Consider the following 25,763-nt stretch of genomic DNA (forward strand, 5'->3'; position numbering starts at 1 on the left):
CAGCTCTTGGCCTATGAACCTTGCATAGCTCATGTAGAGCTCCGCAGGCAGGGTGTGACCTTCCCAGAGAAGATCCTCCAGGACACACGTGTGCTTTCTGCAGGATGCATTAGACCCTCCTTCCCAGCCAGAAGAAATAGGGGCACAGCTCTGGGAGGTGAGCAGAGGGGCACTGCTGGGTGCAACGTGGACGCTAGCAGGCTGGACAGGGTGAGGAGGAGACGTCAGCGTGGTGGCAGAGGGGACCTCCTGGGGCAAACAGTCCTGGTAACGGTCACCCATGTCCTGAAGAGGGTTTGGCTCATGAGGCGCCCAAAGGGCAGATTTGCCTCCCAGGCGCAGGGGGAAGTCAGGGCTGTTGGGTGATGGGGTGGAGAGGTGGAGCTGGGCCTCAGCTTGCACCTTCTGGGAAAGTCCTGCTTGACCCCATCCGGTGTAAGCTCACAACTGCCCCAGGCGGGAAATGAGGCAACTCATGGGTTGACTCCGGGGGGTCTGGGGGGGGCGGTCAGGGCTGCTCGGAGCCTGCCAGCAACAAGCCACGGATTTTTCCCAACTCCCTGTTTGTTTGGGGTTTTTTTTGTCCTGCTGGACATGTCCCTGGGCCCTGCCCGCAGCCCGCGCTCCCCTCCACCACCTTCGCCCCCCAGCCCCGCCGCCCTCCCCGGGACACCCCCCGCCCGCCCCAGCGGTGGGCCGAGGGCCAGGCGGACGCAACCCCGGCTGGAGGGATGCTCGGCCCGGGGCCGCCGGGCCGGAGCGGAGCGGCGGGCGGTGGGAAAGGCGGAGGCGGGGGCATCCCTCCGGGAACCCCCCCCTCCGCCCCCTGCCCCCGCCCCTCTCCCCGGTTTTTGCGGCGCGCAGTCAACCCCGGCGAGGAAGATTTGGGCTGAAATCACGGCTTTCTCTGGATGATCGACAGCTCCGGGAGAAACCATCGGCGGGCGGGGGGAGCCCCCGCCCGCCGCCCGCCCGCCGCCCCCCGCCGCGCCGCCGGCCCCCCGCCGCCCCCCGCCCCGCCGCCGCCCGCCCGCCGCCGCCGCCCGCCGCCCGCCGCCCCCGCCGGCAGCGCGGCGCCCCGGGGCGGGGCGGGCGGCGCGGGGCGCTCCCCCGCGCGGCGGCGGCGGTGGCTCGGCCCGGCCGCGGCGGCGGGGCCGGCGGTGCGCTCCGTGCCCGCGGCCGTGCCCGCGCCGGCGGCGGCCCCAGCGAGGGGGCTCGGCTCTGCGCTCCGCCGCCGCCGCCGCTCCCCCGCCGCCTCCATGGAGCGCCGGCCGCGCCGCCTCTGATGTCCGGCCCGGCGCGCACCATGGGGCCGCTGTGGCTCTGCTGCCTGCCCCTCGCCCTGCTGCCCCTGCTCGCCGCCGTGGAAGGTAAGGGGGGGCCCGCGGGGGGGCGGGGGCCCTTCTGGGGCAGGGCGAGCCCCCCTCCGGGCTTGATTTTTGGGGGTCTTTTCTCCCTTTCTCCTTCCTGGGGGGGGGAGGGTGGCACTCGGTCCCCCTCCCCCTTCCCCCCTCCCCGCCGCACCCCCTCCGCAGCGCTGGAGGGGAGGCGAAGTTTTGGGGAAGTGCTGCCTCGGCTGGAGGTGTTGCCGCCGGAGCCCGGTGCGGAGCTGGGGGCCCCTCCCGTGTCGTCGTCCGTGTGTCCGCCCCCCCCACCCCCGCCCCCTGCCTCGTCCCCAGACCCTCTCGATCCCTGCGTTGCCCTTCTCTCCGCCATCCCTTCGCCAAGGTGGGCATCCCTCGCCGGCACCCTGCTCTCCCCCCACCCCTCCCCCCCGCAGCAGGTCCCCCGGTGCCGGTTGGGTACCGCGGAGCCTCTCTCCTAGGGATGCCCGGGCTTTGCCACGCCGTGCCCGCTGCCGGCTGCTGGGAGAGGCTTTGGGGCGCACCTCAACAAGGCCTTGCCGGCATCCTGGAGCTCATGGCCGGCTCCCCGTTGGTGGCGTGGCTTTCCCAGCGTCCCCGGGAGGAGCTGGGCTCCCCGCCGAGTTCCCCCCCGGTTCTCAGACAAAGCAGAGCCCGGCGGCAGGTGGGGAAGCTCCCGCGGGGCTGGCTGTGCGGGGAAGGTGCTGGGCGGGAGCCCGGTGGGAGAGTCTAGGCAAGGGGGGACCCTTCGTCCTGCTCCCAAGCCCATCTCAGCCATGCCTGCCTCCCTCCAGCCCACCCGCTGCACGGGCGCCCCGGGAAGCGCCGGAGAACCGGGCTGGGCAGGGGTGAGAGCAAGGTGTCGGACCAAAAAAGCGGCTCATTCTGGGAGCAGCGCGGTCCACGGGCTGTCTATCCTGGGAGGGCCATGTTCGAGCTGGTGAGGGGCCGGGTGGCTCTGCTGTCCCCCCCGGCTTTGCTGGGCTGGCAGGCAGGCTGGGCGGCCGCTGCTGGCCTTGGGCGTGGAGGCGCCAGGCGGTGGGAGCTGCATGGACGGTGTTTGTCTGGAACATAGATGAGGCACCATTTATTAAGTTGGAGTTTTGGGAGATGACTCATGTGTTGGCCAGCTATACATCGTGATATTTACAATATGGGAGCTTGGCATAAATAGGACTATTTACGTTGCAGTGGAGAGCGCTAGCCAGCTCTGCTATTCAAATGAGCCCAGTATGTTTTTAATTATGGGGAGGGGAGGGTTGGGGTGATGAGCGTGTTTGTGGGAGCATACGTGTCCACGTGGGACGTCTGGCCCGATCAGCTGGCGGTGTTGACACTTACAATGGGGTTTGTGCTTGGCCAGCGGGGCCCGAGCGGGCTTGGCCGTGCAGAGCCGACGCTGCTGACTATGGCGAGGGAGGGAGCCAGGCACCTCGTGCAGGGGCAAGGTGACATCTCCACCCCACCCTGCCCTTCCCGCACGTTGAGGGGAGCTGCCGGGTGGTGCTGGGGGATCGGTGACCGGCTCCTGGGGCTCTTGCACGCTTGAAGACGTGGGTGACCTTCCCACGGTCACGGCGGCAGCAGCGGGGACTGGATGCCTGAGTGCCTGGGCTCATCCCAAGGGATGGGGAAGATACGTCTGGGGATGCAGGGGTGGCCAGCGCTGGCGGGGGGGTTCGCCCACCCAAGGTGATCACCGTAAGGTGTGCTCCTCCGTGGATGGGGACGCTCCCAGGAAGATGGTCAACGGGGGCCCTGCACGATGCTTCCAGCGACCATCGCCATCTGGAGCTGAATGTGTTGATTTGGGTTCAGTGGGGTTCCCCCCGTGCCCCTGCTGTTGCCTTCTGTGTGTTATGGAGTTGCGATGGTGGCTCACGGTGCCGATGCAGGCAACCAACTACCGTGTCCCGGCCTTTCCCTCTTTGCAAAGGCTTCTGGAGAGCTGGCAAGGCAAAAGCGTGCGGGACGCGGCTCCCCGGTCGCGCCTCTGCTCCTTCCTCACCTTTGGGAGCTGCCTCTTCCCGGGGCTCCTTGGGATGCTTGGACACAGCTTCCATCTGCGCCTCCGGGTGCTCTGGGCCCCGTCGGTGCAGGCAGACTGACCCAAGAGCAGCCGCTGGCCAAGGAGGTGGTGGCTGGAGCCCACCACATCCCCTGGGCCACAGGGCACCTCCGTGGTAGCGATGCCCTCCGCGCTGCCATCAGCAGCTCCGGCAAATTCCCAGGGCCAAAATGGGGGCAAAAAAGGTTTGTTCAGGGGAAGAACGTGTTATGGTTATTTGCCCAGGGATCCTGCCTCTTGAGTCCTGTTTTCAGCTCTGCTACAGAGCTTTTCTGTAATGTTGGTAATTTCACTTGTCTCCTCTGTGCCTCAGTTTTCCTAATTACAAGGCGTAAAATAATACAAGCGTCTTTCCCAAGGGAGCTGCGAGGTTTTGTTAATGAACATGACAAAGTGCTTTGGGATCCGTGGTTGAAAGCGCAGCCTTAGTCAGTGTGCCTGTGTGTGTGGTGTTTATTTATCTACATGCTTTATATTTCTCTGTACGCTATATATTCACTTGCATTTAACAAACCTTAATTAGAAACAAAGCCGATAGGGAAGGAAATATAAACAGGAGTGTGCATGAAAATTGGAAGTTGATTACTCACTGGCCAGCAGAATGCATGTCTCGGGCTCGGGAGGAAAGGCTGTTTGGTTAAAACTGGCTCTGTTAAAAGGAAATGTGAAAAGAACATAAAACATAAATCAATATGGAAAACAGGGAGGTGGATGACAACGTACATAAAGCAGAGGTTAAGAATTGCATACAGTTGTTAAGGCAGTTGCAAGGTAACATATCTGCAGCTGAGAAAGTTCAGGCTTATAAAAGGAAAGTTTTTTTTGTGTGTTTTTTTTTTAAAAAACAAAACCAGAAAGTCAAGAACAAAGGAGTCCTGGAAGGGTCTGGATCCCGCACCGGTTGGTAACAGTGCCGCTATCACTAACGGCTCCTCTTTGTATTCCTGCTGGCATATGCTGCACATGTATCTGGAGTACTGATACTTCCAAGGTATTTTTGGGTAGAGCTGGGAAGGGCACTTAGGTATTTTAAAATCAACAGCCCAGCTAACTCGCATGCGAGGAGGCGGGGGGGGGGGAACCTGAAGGCGCTCTTCACCCCGTTGGAGTTAACTTTTCATAAACCTTGAGGTGCTGGCAAGTTTCCCGAGGGCTGGAGGAAAGCCAGCCGTGTGCCAAAAAATGCGAAAGAAGAAATGAGATGGCCCTAATATCTGTGAGGGTGCAGGCAGCCCGGGAGCCGGCAGCGTGGAGGCAGCGACAGGCTCTGATGGGCGAGGGAGAATCGCCTGGCATGAGTCTTGCTGGGAAGCGGCATCACGGGTGAGGGGACTCGATGTTGAGCGCGTCCTTCTGTGCCAGGTGGTCGCGATCCTGAGTCCAGCCTTGGGCTTGGAGAGGGATGCTGGGACGGGAGGGCCGTGTTCTCTCCTGGGGTGGGCATCCCTGGGGCACGCCGTGGCTGAGGTGCTGGACACGAACACCCGTGCCCATCCTCTGAGTAAGCTGGAGACAGGACCTTTGCTGTCCTACATAGTTAATAATGTATTATAACGTACACAATATACATTACACATTTATTATATTGCATACATGTACGTAAGATACAGTATATTGTATTTTATGTATGCTATAACTTATTTTATTGTTAAAATGTAGTCACCTCTCTTGACACATGATTGCGACACTGCTGAGCACCTCTGCAGCCTCCCCCAGGCCCAGGGCAGTGCGGGGGGGTGCCAGGGAACACAGGGCTTGGTCTGTGCCTCGTTGCATCTGGCTTTGTGGTCTCAGTGGAGGAAGAATTTAGCCATCCCACTGAGGTTACGGGTCGTGCCAGAGTAGTTGCTTTGACCTTGGTGCTCCAGGGGGGTGGTGTGTGCCTGGGGTGTGCCAGGACCATCGGAGCTGCGGGACCATCCCGGTGAGCCCGGCACACGCCACTGGCGGCAGAGCAGCAGGTCCAGAGAAAAACAGAGGATCTGTCAAGAAGCCGATCCACCCCATGTGTTTGAACTCCAGATCTGCAAATGCTGTCCTGAGTCCAGGCTGGAAAAGAATTTTTGACAAATGGGACTGAGGTGCGGAGCAGAGACCGTGGTTTCGGGTCGGTCATGTGCTGCCTGTCTCCCTGTTGCTGCCTCCCCTCTCCAGCCCTGTTTCCTGTGTTAATTTTTGACGAGGTGCATTCCTTGCACCTGCCTGCCCTTTGTATTACCGGGGCAGAGGCAGGGAAAACTCCTTTTGGAGACCAAATAAATTGGTGCCTGACTTAAACGTCCGTGTAGCTGCCATTGCCACTGTGCTCCTCTGCTTTACCTGGGCGGGAGCAGCAGTTGCTCCCGATCCCTGCTGTATTTCCAGGTACTCTGGGTGATAAAAGCTGAGGGAGCAGATGCTGGAGGGAGATGCCAAGAGGACGGAGGTTTAGGGGACAAGGGCTTGGAGCTGCGCGGCCACCGATGTCCCCCAGCTCCTTGTGACACCCTACAGAGGGATCTGTGGGTGCCGAGGGGCCATAACGTGGCTGTGGGGGTGCTGCCAAGGGGTTTTGGAGCTGTCGCCCAAGGATGGGAGCAGCAGTCCCCTTTGCAGATGGGCTAAGGATCTGCCTGCACTAGTCAGTGGCCGTCTGTGTATACGTACCTGAGCTGGCTGTGAAGAGGGGTGGGCACCAGCGGGGCTGCGAAACCTGCCTGAGGAGCTGGGTAGACGCTGGATGCTGAGATACCTCCTGAGGCCCGAGTGCTTTTGTGCGAGTACAGCTTGAGCTGTGATAAACGAGAGTCTGAGCCCACCGCCGCTGCCCCAACACGCGCCTGCTGCCAACAGACCGACCCTGCTGAGATGGGCGCTTGTGTGTGGGTCTGTCTGGGAGGAGCTTCCCATCCTGCAGAAAGTCCTTTTTTACCAAGAAAGACCCCCCCGTCGGCTCCCATCCTGGTTTGCAATCCCTCCCAAACCTGGCTTCTGGTTTGCAGAGACGCCGGAGCGAAGCGTGGCTGCCCTTTGGATCGCGTTGGGATGGGGGTAGCGAGGAGATCCTCGGAGGCAAAAGTTCAGCCGTTAGATAAGGGGGTAACGTCAGGGCCTCCTGCGATAAGGCGCTGACGTGCGGTGCGGGCGGGAGGGAGAGGCAGCACCTGGGGGGGGAGTCAGGAGGGGGCTCTGCCCTGGCTGGTACCCAGCGATGCGGGGAGCACGGGGGGTATCACTGGGGATGCTGGAAGCGGGCAGGGACCCCTCAGGGGCTGGGAGGTGGCAGGTAGGAGGGTGTGAGGAAGGAGAGGTGCCCCGGAGGGTGTGTGCAGCGATATATCGATACCGACTTTATATCAATATCGGGTGTTTCGGGAATGTGCTGGATGGATGGTGATTTGTGCCAGGGTGCAGGCACAGGGGTGGCTGTGCGGGGTGTGCCGGCCCTCCCACTGTGCAAAGCAGGGTGAAGGCAAAGCAGTAAGTGAGGATCATGCCATGCCATCTGCCCCTCTCTGAATTTCTGTGCTTGGGGATGAAGGGAGCAGCATTAGGTCTCTGCTACCCCTCTTGACGCGACTTGCAGCACTGATTGCCAAACGTTCAGGGAGATGAAATGGGCCACGAGGGCAGAAAGCACAGCTGTAATTGTGGATGGTCCCTGCCTCCGTAAATGTCACATAGGGGCGTTATTCAGAAATTATAGTTTTAGTGACTTTGAGTAATCGCAGCTCTTTGGAGAGTCCACGAGAGGAGGATCTCTTGATTTCAACCTGAGCATCACGTGCGATGTCGTGCGAGGCATGGGGCTGGCTCTGTGGGAGCAGGTTCAGTCTCCCGGGCAGCACAAGAAGGGGCTGGTGAGCTCCAAAAGTTGGTGAAGCTTTATCAGTAGGTCTAATAAATTATGTTCTTTCCACCTTACCTCTCTTAGAGGCAGACCATCGCATCCATAAAAAGACCAGCCCTTAAAAATACTACACAGTAACATTTTGTAAGTAAGGCAAAATGAGGGATCTAGCCAAAGGGAGCGGCTAAAATAGTGAAATACTTGCACGTGATGTAGGAAATGATATTAAAGCTTAGAATAAACACACACGTCCGTTTAATGTATGGGTTTAAAAAAAAAATATATATCTTGATTAAATGGCAAATTGAAGGAGGTCACCAGAGGTAAAAAGATGTTCTTCAGAAAGTATCTAAAAGGGGAAAATAGAAAAAAACTGAGGTGTGGTGAATGTAAAACTGTATATGGCAGGCTGAGAGGAGTTTGAAAAATAACTTGTGAGAAGAAATGAATTATCCCTCCAAGTTGCCCCTCAACAACTGAGAATTGGGAGGTTAAACCCAACAAGGATGGAATACTTGGGGAGATGGCAACAACTTCAGTGTCCCCCCAAATGGCTGTGGCCAAGGGGACTCCTGCCAAGGAGCTTTCCTTGCAGGGCAGGGCTGAGAGACTGCCCTGAAGTCGTGGCAGAAGAGCTTATATTTTAAAACAAATTGGTAAAACGAATATTTGGACCAGAGCAAATGGGACAAGCATCCTTTAAGAAGAGCTCCCTGGGTGATCCAGGAGACTCCAGAACAGTAATTTTAGAGGAAGGGCTCTCTTATGGATTAAAATCTGCTTAAAGAGGGGGAAACAAAGAGTCAGTTTTCCTACTGGACGGGGGTCAGCGTGAGGCTTGCGCTGCACGATGTATTTATAAATGCACTAGAAAGGGGTGGGAACTCGAAGGCAAGAAAGTTTGCAGATTATACAAAATTATTCAGGATGATAAAAACAACAGTTGTCTTTAAAATATTGTAAAAGGATCTCATGACACTGGATAACCAGGCTATAAAGTGGCAGATTAAATGTAGTCAGTGATGAATGAAAAGGGATTCACATGGAAAAAATTACCCTAAACCCATGCATACACAGTGGCAGTCTTTAAATTACTTATTAGCATTTTAAGAAAGAGATCTTAAAGTCATTGTGGATGGCTCTTTGAAAGCATCAACTCAGAACTGGGAAAGGCTGGGAAAGAAGGGCGAAGATGCTTGTACAGGAGAGGTACAGGGGCGGGGGGGGCTTCAGAAAAGATGCAGCTTGCGGTGGGGGGGGGGCACAGCGGTGCGTTGGACCGCGGGAGGTGTGAAGAAGAGGGTGATGAAGGGGTGACAATTCATGATCTTATATTTTTTCACTCGCTTTTGAGTCCTCAAGCAGCAGGTTTAAAACCAAGGGCGATGGAGGGTTGGAAGCAGGGGTGCGTTGGGCACGGCGAAGCCCACCCCTGCCCGTCCTTGGTACCAGGGGCATCAGGAAGCCCTTGATGCTGGGCTGCAGAAAGTGGGGTGCTTTCTGTACCTCCCCCCCGGGTGTCCCCCTGGTACACTGCTGGAGGTGGGAGGGAAACCAGGAATCCCTTTGGCTCAGCCTCCTGTGGTGGATGTGGTATTTGAGGTCTGTCCCAAACGCTAAGGCGTCTTCTCCAGGCTCTGATGCTGGATGCCCACGTGCAGTGGGGGCCCCGTCGCCTGCCAGCTCCCAGCTTGGCTTTCAAGACCATCTGCAGCTTCCAAGGCAAAGTGCCGGGGGTGTCCACATCGCTCCGGGTGCTTGTCACCTTGGCCGTGATGGTGGACCCTACGGGTGCAGAAACACCTCCCGGCCTTATGCAGGCTCTTGATTTTGGCAGGGTGGCCGGACAAGGGTAAGGTCCCCTGGAAAATGCCTGTTGGCGCATGCCTTTGCCCTCCTTGGCGTTTCGGAGGGCAAGAGCATCTAGTTGGAGCTGGGGGAGGAGGAAAGGAGCTACCCGCAGTCCAGGGTTCATCTGGAGGAGACAAAGGCTGGGTTTAGGGGAGGTGCTCAGCCCCTTGCCCGCCGGCTGAGCGGGTCAGGGGGTGGCGAGGGTGGCCGAGCATGTGAACGTCCCCACGGTGGAGGGGACGCCTTGAGCCGCGTGGGCTCGTGCTTAAAAGGCCAGACAAAGGGAACAATGGGCTCCACGGCTGGGCTCCTGGGCAGCCTGCAGCTGGCTGCTGAGCCCCCAGCATGGGAGGGGAGGGGGAGGTGTCTGGGCTGGCCGCAAAGGGCTCGGTTCCCCTCTGCTCCCACCCAGGCTTTGGGGGCCGCTGGGACACCCAGTCGTCAGCGGACTGAAGGACGAACTGCGTCCCAGGTGATGGTTATCGCACGGCGAGCGGCTTGCTGCCTGCGCCCGGCTGGGACGGGCTTATCTGGGGTCCGTCTGCCCGGCAGCAGGCTGAAACAAGTCCTGCTCCCTGGGAAGTGTTGTCCCAGGTCCCAAAACACGTCCCTGAAGTGTTTGGGGCCCTGCCAGAGGCTGGTGAGCTCTGGTTGCACGTCCTCACCGTGGCTTGCAGGGACCCTTGTTGGGGGAGGCTGTTGCAGCACTTCTCTGCTGCTGTGAGGCAGAGGCAGGGGAGAGCCAGGGAGGATGAGGAGGGTCAAACAGGGGCTGGACCCTTCGGACCCTCTGACCAGACCCTCTGTGAGCCTGGACAACTTCAGCAGAGGGATGCAGGACCCCTGGTGCACAGGTGTCATGAGAGGCTGTGTACGAGAAGTATCCCATGCGCCGTGGTGTGGCAATACAGGTTCTTCCTATCCCAGAGTCTCTCAGGGCAAGGGAGGACTGATTGGAGCACTCTGTCTTGGAGCAGGGGACAGGGAGTCCTTGGATGCTCTTCAGTCTCCAGAGGAGATCCTGCTTTTCTGAGCCTCCCAGGAGGCCACTCGTTTGTGCGGGGTGGCCACGGAACACAAGTGCTTTGGCTTGGCTTGCTCGCTGAGACTAGAGGGTTGGGCACAATGTGTCTGAGGGCAAAGTGGGCAGGAACAGGCTGCTCAGATGCCTCCAGGTGCGTGGTTGCTTTCACCCAAGAGACTGGTGCGTGTGTCCTACCAGGACCTGTATCTGCCTGCATCCACTTTTCAGTCCCCCCAGGCAGGGCCGGTGGCCATGGCTGGTGAGGTAGCTGGCAGCATCCTCCCCTCCTGCTGCTTCCCATGATTTCGCAGCTCATTCTCCCGGGGTGTGGACAAGGTGCTGCCTCCGTGAGTCTGGCTTCGAGCCTTTCTCTCACGAGATGCACCTCGTTCTTGCAAGCTCAGCTTTTTGTACGGCCAGTGTTTGAGCTGTTAGGTAGGGGTGATGGGACTCACCGGTCTGACCCAGCAAGAGGGCTTGGTCCTAGGACATGCTGGTCCTAGGACATGCCTGGGGACGATGGGCTTGGTCCTAGGACATGCCTGGGGACGATGCCTTTATCCCATATCTACCACCTCTTCTGAGGATGTGCCTGAAGAAGCTGTTTGTGGTCATGAATAAGAGCCAGGAGTGCTCTGGATTGACAAATACACGCGCAGCTGGTTTGAGGCAAGGTACGGTAGAAAGTCTGCTGAAGATCGGGGTCAGGCCAGCTAAACAAGTTGGGTGCAGCAGCAGGGAGGTTGAAGAAGCCCCGGCCGTCACAGAGAGGTTTGTGCAGTGGTGAGCGGCTGTGAGCTGGCTGGGCAGCTGCCCCAGCCAGTGCACGCCACGTGCTTGGATGCGAGATGGGCTGGAGCATGTGAGGGGTCACATCTCGCCGTGCAGAGGTTACAGTTGCGTTTCATGATTTGCTTTGCTTGTAATCCTGTTTCCAGGCTCTACAACTGCAACTCGGAAACCTTTACGGTGAGCGTCACTTAATAAATCTTTGCCTTGTTTTACTTTTAAGCCTGTCTGGTATCAGGGGACAAAGCGAGCAGGAAAAATGCCTGAACTGGGGGCAGCGCAGATAAAATAAAACAAGGTGTATGAGCTGGCTGGAGTGCTTTGCTTGCAGGGAGGGGGACTGGCCAGGCTGCAGAGAGTTAATTGTGGCATGCCAGCTTTGGGGAAAGCGTTTCCTGCAGATCTCTCCTGCAGGATCCCTGTCACCTCCAAGGTTGCTTGCGGAATGCCCTTGCAGGTGGCTGAGTGCTGGTTTTGTGTGCTTGTCCCCAGCCTTTGTATGCATGCCCCGGCGCGCAAGCTGCCTGTGTGCACGCTGGGAGAGCACCTGCGTGTTAAATGCGAGCAGGCACGTGCCTTCCTTGCTGCTTTGGCGTAGAAACGGACGCAGCTCCCGGAGGGAAAACAAGCCGGTGTTGTGGTTTTTTGTCTTTCCCTTGGGAGCAGAGAGCAGCCAGTGCCTGGATGTGGGGAATAGCTGGTGAAAGGGTATTAATTGCCCGGTGCTGGAGCATGCTGAGGGGTCGGATGGAGATTTCTGCCCCTCGGAGCTTGCTCCTGCCTGGCACGGGGTGTGATGATGTGGCAGTGAGGCCGCGGGTTGAGGCAGTCAGAGCAGAGCAGCCCCACCAGGGACAGTTTCCAGCCAGGTTGGGCAAATGCATTCCTCGGACAGAGCCTGGAGCCGCCCTGTCCATGCCAAAACTGGGACAAAGCCCAGCTCCTTTTACCCGCCTTGCAGAGGGATGGATAGTCCCTGTGTAACAAGGACCCTCCTGGGCTTCTCCCATCCTTGGCGCATGTTAGCACCATTCTGGAGGCTCGGAAAGGATAAACACAGAAGTGTGCATGATGCTGTGTGGAAATCCCTTGACGGCAGACACGTAGCAGTGCAGCGGGGTGCTGGAGTGGGCTGGAGGAGGCGGCTGTGCCAGCTGCTCTGGAGGGGAAGGGGTGCCGAGCACCTCCGGGACTTGTCCCCATTTGTCTGCTCTACCTTTGGGAAACCTCAAAGAGAGTCCTCAGACAGATGCAGAGCAGTCGGGAGCAGGGCAGGCACAGGAAAGGTGCTAATTAGGATGTTGGCAGCATTAGTAGGGGTTGGTGTCTGGCTAGTGGGAAGTGTTGAACAGGCAGTGCAAGGTCTGCTCTGTGTTGCGCTCGGTGTAAATCTCCAGGCAGCAGGCAGCTAGCAAGTCTGCAGGTGGGATGAGGCCAGCTCAGGTGTGTGATGGAGTGTCCTGGGGTAGGTGGGTGCTGCTTTGAGTCCACCCATGGCAGCTGGGTGATGATCGTGATATGGCTTTGTCATGGGGGGGGCAGGGGGGCAGATCTGCTCTGAGCATCACCTGGTGATGGGGAGATGCCTGCTTTGGGTGGCTGCGCTGCTGCTGCACAGAGCCAGTACCTGATACACCTGATTTTATCCTCCTCCTCCTTTTGGCTCTTCACCTTTCTTTTTCCAAGGCTGTAGGCAAGATGGAGAGCAGAGAAGTTGCTAACGATGCTTTTTTTTTTTTTGGTCTGATGTCAAACTCTTGTGCCTTCAGATTGAATAGCTGCCATGAGATTTTGCTGTGACTGACACCTGTTCTGGCTAGAAAGCGACAGCTTTTGATAAACACAGATCCCCTGGAAACGCTGAATTTACTGGCAGCTGCTCCCATTTGTCGTCTGGTCTCTGTTCCTGGATTTGGCTAAACCTTGCACCACTCCAGGAGGTTGCCGATGCTCCTCCTTGGGTCGAGCAGTGCCTGGGGAGGTCTCCTGGGCTCCACTGGTTTATGGCAAGTCACAGGACAGGCAGGAGGAGGAGGCACATGCAAGTAAGGCTTTGCCAGGGAGTGCATCCAGGCTGGTTCCTCTGGGCCAAGCACTGGGGCTGAGCAAGTGTCTGTCCCCATCCTGGTGGGACACAGCTCACGGGTGTGCATGTGTGGGGCACGTGGGCATGTGCCAAAAGCTGGATGAGCTGGGTCATCCCTGGCATTTGCTTTCATCCCTCAGCATTGCAGAAGCCCATCCTTGCTGATCTGCAGGGCTGAGGGTGAAGTACAACCTTTCCGGGCTGGGTCCCGCAGCACTGCTTTGCTGGTCCCAGTTTGCATATGTTTCTCTGTAGGAAAAGGTGGGGCTGCAGGGGGGGGGAGCTTTGAATTTTGGACTGGACAGTAAGGGATGCCTAGGGGATACTGCCAGGGGCTGCGGTAGTTTTGGGAGTGGCACGTTTGGGGACCAACAGGAGGGACTGGTGGAGCCCTCACATCCCCATGGTGTGCTGGGTGGGGTGGCAGGGGCTGCCCATATGGCTTTGTGCTGGGGGAAGCGAAGCAGGTCACCCTCAAGGACAAGTCTTGCCCTGTAATTTGGGTGGCCTAAATATGACCTGAGCTCCTGCTTGTGGGTGCTGAGCCCTTGGAAAGCTGATTTGGCATTTTACCGTGCGTTTGGGAGGTCCTCGGTGTGTGGGCTACAGAGGGAAAAGGGAAAAAAAAAAAAGGGATTTGCAAGGTCAGCCCTGGGTGTGTCGTCCACCAGCCTCAAATTGCTCAGTGGCCAGAGGGGTGGAGAAGGGCTTGGCCCCTGCTGTGGGTCTCCCAGGGGTGCCGGCAGCTCATCGAGCCATGGTGGGATGCCCACCCTGTAGTGCTTCCATCAGGGTGCCCATCGCCCTGTGCATGGTGCATCGGGGGCTGTGCTACATGTGCTGGAAGAAGAAACCCCATGGGTGGACGGACTCAGGTGGTAGCATCTGAAAGGACTGCAAGGTCTCCTTTCCTTTGGCGGCAGGAATGTGTTGTATGCTTGCACAGGACTAAAATAAAACTGCTGGGAAAGTCCCATCCCAGTTAAAAAGCCCAGCTGTGCACTGAGGGACACATGCCTCTCCTGGCTGCTGTGGCTGGGGATGCTCAAGGCAGGGTTTCTGAGGTGGTGGTGTCTTTTATCTGATGCAGAAGAAGGGTTTGAAATCAGTGGTAGGTTCTTGTGCTCGTTGTGCTCCAGAGCTTTAACTCTGAGAGGCCACCTCGCCTGGCCATGGGCTAACGTAGGTGTTGGGAGCCCACCTGGAATGGGTGTGTGGTGGCCACGAAGGAGACGATGAATCATGCCAGGGAGTATCATGAGGGTGACCAGACAAACTGATGGATGAGTCAACAAAGCCAAAAAAAAAAAAAAAAAAAAAGCCTTGGTTCTGTTCCAATTCTATAACAATAAATGAAACAAACATCATGTTCAAATTGCCTGAAGAAATCCCAGCCAGCAGCGGGGCTGAGGGAGACCCTGCCGGTTTGACATTGAGCGGTCCCGCTCCGAGGATGCACATCCCATGTACAGTCCCCATCGATGCGTTGTAGCAGAGGTGGTTCCTGCCCCACAGCCCCCACTCTTTTCCACTTTCCAGCTAAGCTGAGGGTCTGGAGGAGAGGCTTGGCTCTTCTGCACAAGCCTGTCCTCCAACGTGAGTTTGGTGTGACCCTGTGCCAAGCCTGGGCTTGGAGAAAACAGCTTTTCCAATAGCTCCCCCTCCAACTCTTTATTTCCTTCTCAGACAGTCAAATTAGAGCACCCTGGGGGTGGTTTGTCCCAGGTGGGCATGGTTTCCGGGGTCAACATCTACTTGAGCCAAGTGGAGGTGTTTGGTTCCTGGGAGGGCTTTGCCCATGCTGGGGACCACGGTCTCTGCTCCAGGTATGGAGTGGCAGCCTGGTAGAGACAGTGGGGACACACAACTTGGATCATCTCGGTTTAGGGAGGTTGGCTCAAAATTGAGTGTTTTAACAGCTCAGAAAATGTTGCTGTGGGATTTATCCAGTGTCTTAGGAGGGTGGTGGAGGGTCCCATGCTGGTCCTGGTACTGCTTCTAGGGGAGAAGGATGTTGAAGCCCACTGCTGAAAGCACATCTTTGCAAGAGCAGTTGCATCTCCTCTACCCAGCTTCTGGGACCCAAAAACAGTCCTGGAGGGGTGGTTATCCCTTGCCCTACTCTCGACTGCAGCAGGGGTAAATATTCCCTAGAGATCAGTGCAGCGACTGCCAAGTTGCTTTTATTTTGGTCTCTGAAGATAGCGAGGCCCATTGGAGGTGTGAGTGGGGATGGCCCACGGCAGGGCTCGCCAGCCTTTAATGCTTGGAATAGTTTTGCCGCTTGCATTTGCAGGGCTCTGGCGGAGATGAGACTTGCTGGTCTCCATGGTTTTATGTGCCATGGGACTGTGCCAACAGTTTAATCACAGCTGAACCCTCATAGAACAGCATAAAAAATGTTGTAGTTGGGATTAGGTTACCCATCCTTCCTATAAAAGACTCTATAAACAGTCCATCAAGCCCAAGCATTCCTCTGTTGGCTGTGAGGTCCTTTGCTTTTAATGGGTCTGGCATTTGCTTTGACTAACTCTTTTTTTTGGGGGGGGGGGAGGGCACTGCTTTAAAGGAGCCCCTAAAGGATGGCTTTTCTGCTTGCATTAATGGGGGAACCCAACTGGGCTGGCTTGGCAGAGGCGGTGTTGGATGTCAGAGGATTTGGCTGGGGAGGCAGGGGGTAAGAGGCAGCCGTGACAAGCCCAGAAGGCACTGACAACAGCAGCTGCTCCCTCCTCATTGCTGAGGGCTTTTTTCTGTATGGGTTTACCATTTGCTGGGGTGCTAGAGAGTTTTCCCTGACCTTGGGGCAGGCAAGGACCTGGGACTCTTCCTCTTGCATCTCCCAGCACATCTCAGACCTGTCTTGTCTCTGCTGCAGCTTGAGCAAGTTCCCAAAAGCTGTTGAAAATCCTAAAGCTTGGGCTGGGCACCAACTGGTCTCTTTTCTATCTATGGGTATGCTCCCACCTTCACCTTCACCCTCACCTTCGTGTGTGATGCCTGCCATAGAAGAGCTCCTGGTTTAATACCATCTGTGGGACTTTCTTGACGTGCTTTGAGTTTTGTTGTTCACCCTTTGGGGAGCCACAGGGCAGGGAACGGATGGATGCGGGTGGTGCTGAGGATGTTGCTTGTCCTGGCTGCTGCATCCTTGAGGCAAGTCTGTGCACACCTCAGTTGTGTCTTGGTGCAGTTCATCTATGGGACCTCATAGATGCTCCTGCCTGGGACAGTCATCTCTCCTGGTTATGCTCCTGCTCTCCTAGCAATGGAAGGGAAGGAAGAGCAAAGTCATCATTTGATTGTGCACCCAGACTTAGCCCAAATCCTCCTGGCTCCAAGGAGGTCCTGGCTGTGATGGCAGTCCTCTCAGTGACACCTGCCTGCTTGGAAGAGGACTGAAGCCGTCCCGTTGTTTCACACACAGCGAACGTCTGTTTGGTGGGAAAAGCATCCGTGATGCAGTGCCAGAGCCAGGCGCAGGGGGCTATCCCTGATCAGTGCCACCATGTCACTGGGACCATCTGGAGTTTTTGCTGGCTGGTGCTCACATCTGCTGAGCCACACCAGCTCAATGGGCGTTTGCTGGAGGAGACCATACTTTCCAGTGCTTTTCCTAGCAGAGTTTAATTTATTTTAAGGATTGTGCTCCCCCCCCCCCCCCCCCCCCACACACACACTTTCTTTTGAAGATGTTTTGGTCAATTTAATCACCAGCACAAAAGTGTGGTTTCTAGTGTAAGCTGTTAGCAAGACCCCCCCCCCCCCCTTAGTATCCTGCAGAGGGCAATTCAGTCCACCTGCCTGGGATGGCTGTTTTAGATCATCTGGCTTGTCCTCAGAGGCCCTTTTCTCTTTGTCACTACTATCTGTAGAAAATTAACAACTGCATTAAAGTGGAAGCATTATTTTTTCATATGGCAAACGCCAAGGGAGGTGAATCCTATATCCTTTACCTGAGGATGCTCTGCGAGCCTGGAAGAGCATTAGGTACCTCAGCATCGGTTTACTTCATTCCTCCCCATCGTGCTGACTGTAAGACAAAAATGAACCTGGGGCTGGTTCCTGCAGAGCCCACTGAGGTCCAATGCTGGGAACTATTACTTGGAATCTGCCAGCTAATCAGCTTTTAATCCCTTGAGCATGCTTTTGGCGACATGGAATTGTACGCCCAGGCAACGGCTGGGCTGTTGCTGGCACGGCTGGCTCTGCTCCCCCGTGCTGCTGTCACGCCTCCTGGTTTCGGGAGTCAGAAAGCCTCCTGCCTTGTACACAGTTACTCTCATCAATCAAACTTGTAATCTCAGTGAAGAATGAAATCAGATTTGTTTGACAAGACCTGTTTCCTGTAGAAGTATGTTGACTGGTGCTAATTATACTCCTGTTCTTTAATTCTTTATGATTTGAATTACATCAGCATTTTCATTATTTTCCCAGAAGTGTTTTCAGACTGAGCAAGACCTTGAATGCCCACAATTTCATTGTGTTATAATCCTAGTGCATCTGCTAAATGTGATCCTTCTTATGCACTCAGATGCTTCTGCATTAGTGTCTTCAAGCACTTACCAGCTTTCTTCTTCTCCCAGGCGTCCCCTCATGGGCTCTTGCTTGCTAGTTCTTGAACTCTGTTGAGTCTCTCACTGTGAAATATGTTTGATTTTCTTAGTTCTCCCCCTCCCCATTCCAGTCCCTGAAGTGTTATAAGCTCTGATACTTCTCAGTCAGAAGTTGTCCCCTGCCTCATGCTCTCCACTGGATGGTACGGCTCATGGATCTGCACCGTCTTTTCCTCAGGGTGCTGTTGCAAGTGATAAAGATCTTTTTAAAGTCTCCTCCTGCCTTCCAAAGTGCTCTGGCCTCATGTCTCTCCCCCTTGGAGATGGGGATACTCTCTGTAAACATGGTGCTGGAAAGAGCTATGTAGGTTTGCTCCACTGCCCAGTTGCTCATGCAAACATTGACCAGTCCTGGAACCAGGCTGTGGAGCTTTCTTGTGGTTTTCTTCCAATTTTATGTTAATGGCTAGTCCCAGAATTTGATTTTCCAACCTGTTGTGGAGGTGTCGTACAGGAATTTCATGTGGCCATGGTTCCTTGGGCTTGTTTATGAAAACGTCATAAGGAAAAGCCCAGAAATGAAGATAAACAATGGCTGTGGCTTCTCTCACCTCCACGAGGCCGTTGGCCATGTAGAAAGAGCCAAGTTGTTTGGTCACTGCATGGTCTTGACGCATCTGTTCCAGCTGTGGCCAAAGTCTTAGTTATTTGCTAGACGCCTGCAAATGGTGTGTGTGATTTTGAAGAGAATTACAGCCAGGCGGTCCCTGGGTCGTTAGTTATGTATGAGCTAAGGAATCCTGCATTACTAACGGGAGGAAGCAGCCCTGTCCTCCTGAGGGCTATGGAATTAACATCCTACTTTCCTAATAAAGACACAGACTGACTGACCATGGCCATCCTTCACAAACTGTTAAAAAGAACTGCAGCAAGGGAAGCTCTGATTGCATGTAGGGCAAAAAAAACCCCCCAAAACAAAAACCAGCCCCCAGAAATTGCTGTGAAAATGGTGCAGAGGCGAAGCAGGGCCCAGAAAGGTGATGGGATCTCCAGATATCCATTCCTGGGCATTGTCAATGCTTTTGTCTATGTTTCTGTGAATTTTAACATTTTTACTTAGCATTTTGTCTATGTGCTTAAAAGAAGAATACCACCATAACTTTTTCTTGCCTTCAGCCATGCCAGACATGGCTTTTCCATAGGTTTCCTGTATTTATTTGCTTCACTTCATGCCAGTCACAATAAAATATGAGTTGCCCGTTTACTTTCCTTCCATTTCTCATGTATTGCCTTTGTATGTGTGGTTGTCACCAGTGCTTTGTTACTCTGAGGTTGGTTTTGGATGAAGTTGTTATCTTCTTAGCCTGTCAAATTGTAGCCTTTAAATAAAAAAAAAAAAAAAAAAAAAAAAAAAAAAAAAAAAGTTGTTTAAACTTTTCTTTGAGTCATAGAATCATAGAATGGTTTGGGTTGGAAGGGACCTCACAAGATCATCTTGTCCAAAAGCCCTCTGATTTTCATTTGTACTTTTCACTCCTGTTTCCTGGTTGACTCTGCTTGTGAATTTTCTGAGATTTGGGAAATTAATGGATTTGGAGCAATGAGCAAAGCCATTTCAGGTTTGGCCTGTCCTCCCTTTGGCCAACACAGGCTGTGATCATCAGTGCTGGGTCAATTGCATGCTTCCAGTCCAGTGATTCAGTCCTCTTTCTGTGTCATTATGAGGTCCAAAATTGTAGACCTCGGGGTCTTTAATGCACTGTATACATTAAAATTATATAACGAGCCTGTCCTCGCCGATCACAGGTTATGATATAGCATAACAATGACAGATATTGACAGGTACAAGGCACCAGTGTTTCCAGGCAGTGTGAGAAGCAGAAATCTGGTGGTGAGAGCTGGGTCATTTGTGTCCATCACGTGTTGGCTTTCCATCACATGTGTCATTGCACCATTTCATACTCTGAGCATGTTTCTGATTTATATTGATGAGCCTGGTGTTAGACCAGGGAGACCCTGCCTTACTCATGCCTTGCCATCTTTGTGCATCTGTGGGATTTTTGCTTTTGCTTAAAGAGAAAGCAATGCTATCCACCCCCCCACCCCACCCCCCCCCCCCCCCGCCACCCCAAATAAGTTATAATACTAAACAGATGGGCACCTTGGAGTAGGCAGAAGGGGTTGTGTTGTCAGTGGGATGGGGTGGCTCCTAGTTCCCTTGGATGGTTAAAGTGGAGATAGGTCTGGATGATGTATGAGAGTATTTCCCAGCCTGTGTTTCCAGCCAACCTTCCTGGGGGCAAAATTCAGAGCTGCGTGTTGTAGCTCCACTTGCCAGAAGAAGGGAGCAGTGGGGTGGCAAACAAGAGGTCTGGATGAGACAGTGGCTTGCATCATTGTACAGGAGATGTACTGGGCAATTGATTTGGGGTCCTGCTGTGTCTGCTCACATTCTAGGAGAACAAGATTTTACATCAGTAAAACAAGGCATCTCCATCTTTGATCAGAGTAGACATCCGGCTCTGGTGTCCCTGTCCCTAACGTCCCCCTCCCGCAGTTGTAGCAGTGATCAGGGTGGCTGTGGTTTTGCCCAGTCAAGTCCTGAAAACCCCCAGTGCTGGAGATCCCCCACCTCTCCAGTGGCCTGCCTCGAAGCTGTACAGCCCTCCTGAGGAAGCAATGTCCTAAATAATCTTTTAATATCCTACTTGAACCTCCCGATACACAATTTATATTTTGAAAAGGTCTCTCCTGGGTGAAGACGCCCATCCTGGAGTCACTTGCTGTTCTTGTTTGTGGGATGAGATGCTTTCTGCTTAGCTGGGCATGGGTGAAAGCTGTGTTTTCTCTTCATTCCTTTCAGTCTTTTCTTTAGGAAATCACAATCTTTCTGGGAATGGCCAGGTTCAGGTTTTAAACTATGTTTTTGTTTTTTATTCTCTACTTACCCTGACCCAAATGTTGATACTACATGAATAGCATTGCCCCAGTGGTGATGATCCCATTTGGCCATGGATACCCCCCCTGCTCCCGAGATCCTGTCCTGGAGGTCTGGGGAACAAAGCACCTAGGAGGAGGTAGAAGAGTACTAATCCATGAGTTGGTTTATCTCTAAGGTATGGTTCACAACACTCCTGCTGTGCACGAACTAGAAATGTCTGCAGACATCCATAATACCTCGCAGGAGTGATGCTAACCTAAACGCTGGAGTGCTTCAGTTTCTCTTTCCTTGGAGTAATAATTTGCAATCGTATCCCAGCTTCAGAAAGCACCTGAGTCAGATGGGGTGAATTATTTGCAGACAGAAGAGCTGTCTTCTCCCGCACACCAACAGCATCTCGCAAGTGGAGGATGTGACACGAGAGGCTGTGGCTATGAAAGATGTCCAGACATGGGAGCAGGTCCATCCCGGAGCTGGAAACGCTCCCTCCATCCCTACTGCCACCTGGCACACCTGTTCCTTCCCATCAGCCGTGGTGGGGTTTTTAATAGCCATTTCCCTGTAAAATCAGAAAGATTGCTGGCTGTGAAATACAAATGATACGTACTAAATGCTGTGTAATGGATTCCACTTGCAATGTTTCGTGACTGTGTGTTTCTAATAAAAGCGAGGCGGAGGCTCACCCGATGGCGGGTGGTCTGGGGAGGGCTGGGTCCTGCAGCCAGCATGCGTGGTCCCCACAAGGCTCACAGGCAGCCAGGGTGGCTCTTGTAAGATGAAACAGCCAGCTCTGAAACCTGATGAAGGATGCACACCAAGGAAAAAAACTAAGCTCACAGCAATGCTCTTTGAGGGGGGTTGTCCATTCTCTGCTCTGCCGGTGGAGATGTGGGGTTCAGGGGAAGAGGGCAGCAGCAGGACTTGCTTTTTATTATCATGGGCCACAAAGCTCCCCTGAGGACATACCTTCTTGCTCAGGCTGGCTGTGAAGATGGGAGATGTGTGCTACGCAGTGCTTTAGCGTGGAGAAAAGCATTTGGGCAGCACCTGGTGCTTTCAAACTGAGGGACGGATGAGTCACCCTAAGGGTTGTTGCAGGGGTAAGCAGGGGTTTCAAGCCATTTACGTGCAATTCTGCAGTGTTAGGAGTATGGGGGGGTTCCCACTGTGCTCCACCAAGATGTGGATTTACAGGCATGTCCTGAAGGGGCTTGGAATTGGCTGCTCGTAGGAAATCACCACTTTTTGGGCAGCATTGCTAATGAGATTCCTGTCTACAGCAAGTTCCAGTGGTAGGACAGTATTAATAGAGACTGGAGAGGACGGGTTGGTTACACCTGAGACAATTTGGTCCATCAGGGGAACAAAAGTGTGTCTGAGTATGGCCGTGGAATACCTGAAAGCAGGAAGCGTGGTCCACAGCTGTGGGACAGGAGATGCTAACCAGGAAATCTCTGGGCCTGAAAAATCTTTGAAATGCATTGCCCTGGAGTGAAAGAGCTAATCAGGTCCTTGCTAGGTGAGCCAGGTCATATTGGTTTATCCTTTCCTTGTGATGCTGGGTCCTGGATACTGGGTCCATTTCTGGTGTCTGCAGCTGGAGGAGTATCAAAATAAAAATAAACCAGCTACAGTCATGACTCAAGGTATGGAAAACCTGCCCATCGTTTGCTTTATCCAGCAGATTAAGGAGTGTCTTCTGGCTCATCTGTTAGTACCAGCCTGGAGGAAGGCTTGTTAATTGTGAAGGTCTGTTTAATTTAGCAGGGCAGGACTCTGTGGCTTGGAAGCTGGACTAATTCAGACTGGTAGAGGAGCATGTTTTTAATAACGTGTCTAATTAACTGTGCAGCAGCTCACCCAGGGATGCAGTCGATTCGCTATTGCTCATAATCTGTAGATCAAAGGTGACTGATTTCTCATAAACCGGTTTTGACCCCTGGGGCTCTTCCCTCCAGCTAATACCCCTCTGTCTCCAGCCATCCTTGGGCACGTGCTGGGCTGGAGGGATGGCCAGGCAGCCTGGCCAGCCTGTTGGCTGGCTTAGGACCATGCAAGCCTGTGTTCGGCTGCAGCGGATGCCAACACGTCGTGCTAAAGCCCTGCTCCCAGTGCCCGATGCGGGAGCGTGCTGGGCTGGGTCTGCTCACCCCATCCTCTGCAGGTACCATGGAGCAAACATCTCCCTGATAATGCGCATCTTCCTGAAGCTTCAGTTTCAGGGGATATGCTAATAAATGCAAAGATGCCTGGACACAAGCTACTGATCAGGGTTACCTTGCTGCATATGGGCACCTCCCAGCCGCATGCGTCACGGCTGCTGCGGCATCGGCTGGCACTTACCCTGTGCTGCTCAAGGTTCCTTCCCACGGCCACAAACCAGGGCTGGGGAGGGCTTTCCGTTCTCAGAAATTTAACGGCAATATTGGATGCTTCCTTCTGAAAGACTCGCCCTTGGCTAAATAAACCCAGGGAAGTCCTTCAGCCGGTGCTGAGCAGAGTGTCGGACCAGATGTTCGCGCTTCACCCGTCTGACCTCCCGATCGATGGAGCCGTGAACTGTCCTTTGTTCGCCCGTCCTTGTGGTTGGACACCCGCTGCTGCGTCTGTGACAACTGGCCCTGCTGCAGACAGCCACTGGCCCCAGACCTCGGGGTGGGAGTCCCCTCTGCCCCCAGGCTTGTGGGGGTGTCAGTGCCCAGGGTGCTTCGCTGCCCCCTCCCCTGCAGCAAAAAGGGGTGGAAGCCATTTTGTTCATGCATTTGGTTTGTGAGCGCTCAGTGTTGTGTTTTTCAGGGCCTGATGTTTCTCTGCTCAGTGGGCAGCAGAAAATGCCTTTTTTTGGGGGGGGGAGGCAGCCACAGCAGGCGCTGCCCCCAAGCATTGAATGAGCATTTGCAAGCCTTGCGCCATCCCTGTAGCGAATGCTGGTGAGGGCTCTGCTCCCAGGAACATCACTGTGTGCTCTGCCCCATCCCGGGTGCCACCTTAGAGGACCCATGTATTTGGCCAAACTGTTTGGGTGTCCTCTCCTGTCACCTGTGCCTCTGCAATGCAACATTTCACTTTTGGGGGCTTTCTCACATCAGTGACCCCATCAGGCAAACATGTGGTCTCTGAAGGAAAAAAAAGTTATCAGCGATAAAAGGCACTGAAGGTCCAATTGTCTTGTTTCACTTTCACCCAGCTCCTCTGTGATGGAAACCAGCTGGGTGTCAGCAGCCGTCGACTCCCCAGCTGGCACACTGAATTCCTGCAGGGATGTTCCCTCCTGTTCCCCACCTCTCCCATCCCTCCGTGTCTTCTTTCCCAGTCTCCCTGGTGCAGGGCTTTGCTCCTTGTGGACTCTCCCTGGGGATAAGTCCCAGCCTGGGGACATCATGGCACAAGGACAAGTGGGTGTGTAGAGCTGGTGAGGCTGGGCTTGGCACTGTCCTGCCATGGTACAGGGAACATTATAATTTGCTTTTGCCCATGCTTGGAGCAGGGCAGCTTTAAGGACATTTTTACCAAGTTCTTTAAATCCACGTCCTGTGAGTCAGAACTGCGTCAAGAGTTAATTATTTGGTCCAAGAGGAGTAAACAAAGGCTCAGCCAACGGGCTTTTTTTCATCTATAAATCCCAGGCAGTGTGAGTGGATAGATGGGGCCAGCAGCCCTGTGCATCCTGCCGGCGTCTCTGCCGGGGGCGGCTGTGCTGAGGCAGCTGGCCCCGGTGCCTGTGCTCTCTGGGCAGGACAAATCAGGAGACACGGAGGAGTGCTGCATCCTCCAGGGGTGGGAGAGGTACCTTCTGCAAATCGAGGAGGTATTTTTCACCCCAGGGAGATGTTTTGCAGTGCCTGAGCTGCTGGGGTGCAGTGGGGTGCGGACATGCTCCTGGCATCGGGATGTGGGTTTTGGGGAAAACTCGCCTTGTGCATTTGGGATGAGCAGTTTAGAGGGCAGCATTCGTGCTCCAGGTGCTCTCGGTGAGCAGCCAGGTATGTGTCATGGCAAGAGGGACTTCTCGAAGCTGGCAGCGCCTGATGGCGTTTGCAATGGAGGGTTTCTGGTGGGATTGGAAGAGCCCTGGTGCCCTGCGAGGCTGCCCGGGGTGTCAGCCCATCTCCCATAGGAGCGTTGCTGCATCAGCTATGCTGCCCTGTGGATGGCGAGAGGTATCGGATAACTTTCCCGCAGGCAGGCTCTGCACTCGCTGAGATCAAATCAGCTGGATTTGCTCCAGCTTCCCTGTTCGGAAGAGCGGTGCTGCTGCTGAGCCCCGGGCTGTGCTCACCATCTGCTTGAAAACAGCTGGCCTTGGGGACAGGTAGCTGGAGGGTCATGTCTGGGCTGTAGTGGCATCACAGCCTCTGGGCTCTCTGTGGCACTGGTAGCTTGCCAAGCTTTCCAGAGCTCTGGAGGAGATGCAGTGACCACGTACGAAACTGTGTGTGCAAGCTCGCGCTCTGCCTGGTGGTCAGGTCTGGTCTTGAGGACATCTGTGTGGTCACCCTCGGCCCAGGCTACATGTGTTGCCTGCCATAAATTCCCTGTGCGTCCCAGAGGCAGCAGCCTATCTGCTCCAGCATCGCTGACAGCGGTGCAGGGTGCTGGTGCTTTCCAATGGCTCGGTCATTGTGGCCGCTGGCTGGCCCAGGCTCTTGTATGGTGACAGCAAGACCTGCCGGGATGCTCTCGGGGAGCAGAACCCCCTGCAAGAGCTGTGCAGATGGGTGAGGAGAGCAGTGTTGTGATGGCAGAGGACCAAGCACAGTGTTGGGAAATGGGAGAGGAGCAGTGTCCTCTTCTTTTAGTGCTTCTGGGGGTTTAGGCACATCTCTGGGTGCTCAAGCACATCCTACAGATCAGTCTGTCCCTGAGCAGGGGATGAGACTTGAGCCCTCCAGAAATCCCTTCCCATCACACTTGTGGGATTCAAGGATCGTCAGGAGTGCAGCAGTAAGGGGAGGATGAACTTGCTGCTCCCTCACGTGTTTTCCTCCTGCAGACATTGATTTATAAAGGCTGCTTCATGCTGAGTAGGGAATTTGGGGGATGGTGCATTCCCTGCACAAGACTTTTCGCCTGATTTCCCATGTCAAGGCTGAGGAGGTTGTCAGGTAACGCCTCAGTCACCCTGTACACTAAATTTTGGAAGTGTGGTACTTTTATGAGGCTTGGACAGCAAGCTCTAATCCTGCAAAGCTGTAGGTGTTTGTCTGCCTACCCTTTGGTTCTTGGAGGATGCAGGGCTGCTCTCTTCTTGCCAG

The 25,763-nt window shown here is 54.7% G+C and overlaps 1 protein-coding gene across 4 annotated transcripts in view; it reads left to right on the forward strand.

Annotated features, from left to right (window-relative positions):
• The first annotated feature begins 1,189 nt into the window (after positions 1-1,189).
• EPHB2 (EPH receptor B2) overlaps positions 1,190-25,763 on the forward strand; it is a 129,648-nt gene continuing 105,074 nt past the window's right edge. For all 4 annotated transcript variants that reach the window (XM_049807649.1, XM_049807657.1, XM_049807659.1 and 1 more), the window contains exon 1: positions 1,190-1,370. In XM_049807649.1, coding sequence (XP_049663606.1) covers positions 1,286-1,370 — 85 coding nt within the window. In that variant the 5' untranslated portion in view covers positions 1,190-1,285. The remainder of the gene's footprint in view (positions 1,371-25,763) is intronic.

The sequence above is a fragment of the Accipiter gentilis genome, chromosome 1 (genome assembly GCF_929443795.1).
Source record: "Accipiter gentilis chromosome 1, bAccGen1.1, whole genome shotgun sequence".
In the NCBI taxonomy this organism is placed as follows: domain Eukaryota; kingdom Metazoa; phylum Chordata; class Aves; order Accipitriformes; family Accipitridae; genus Astur; species Astur gentilis.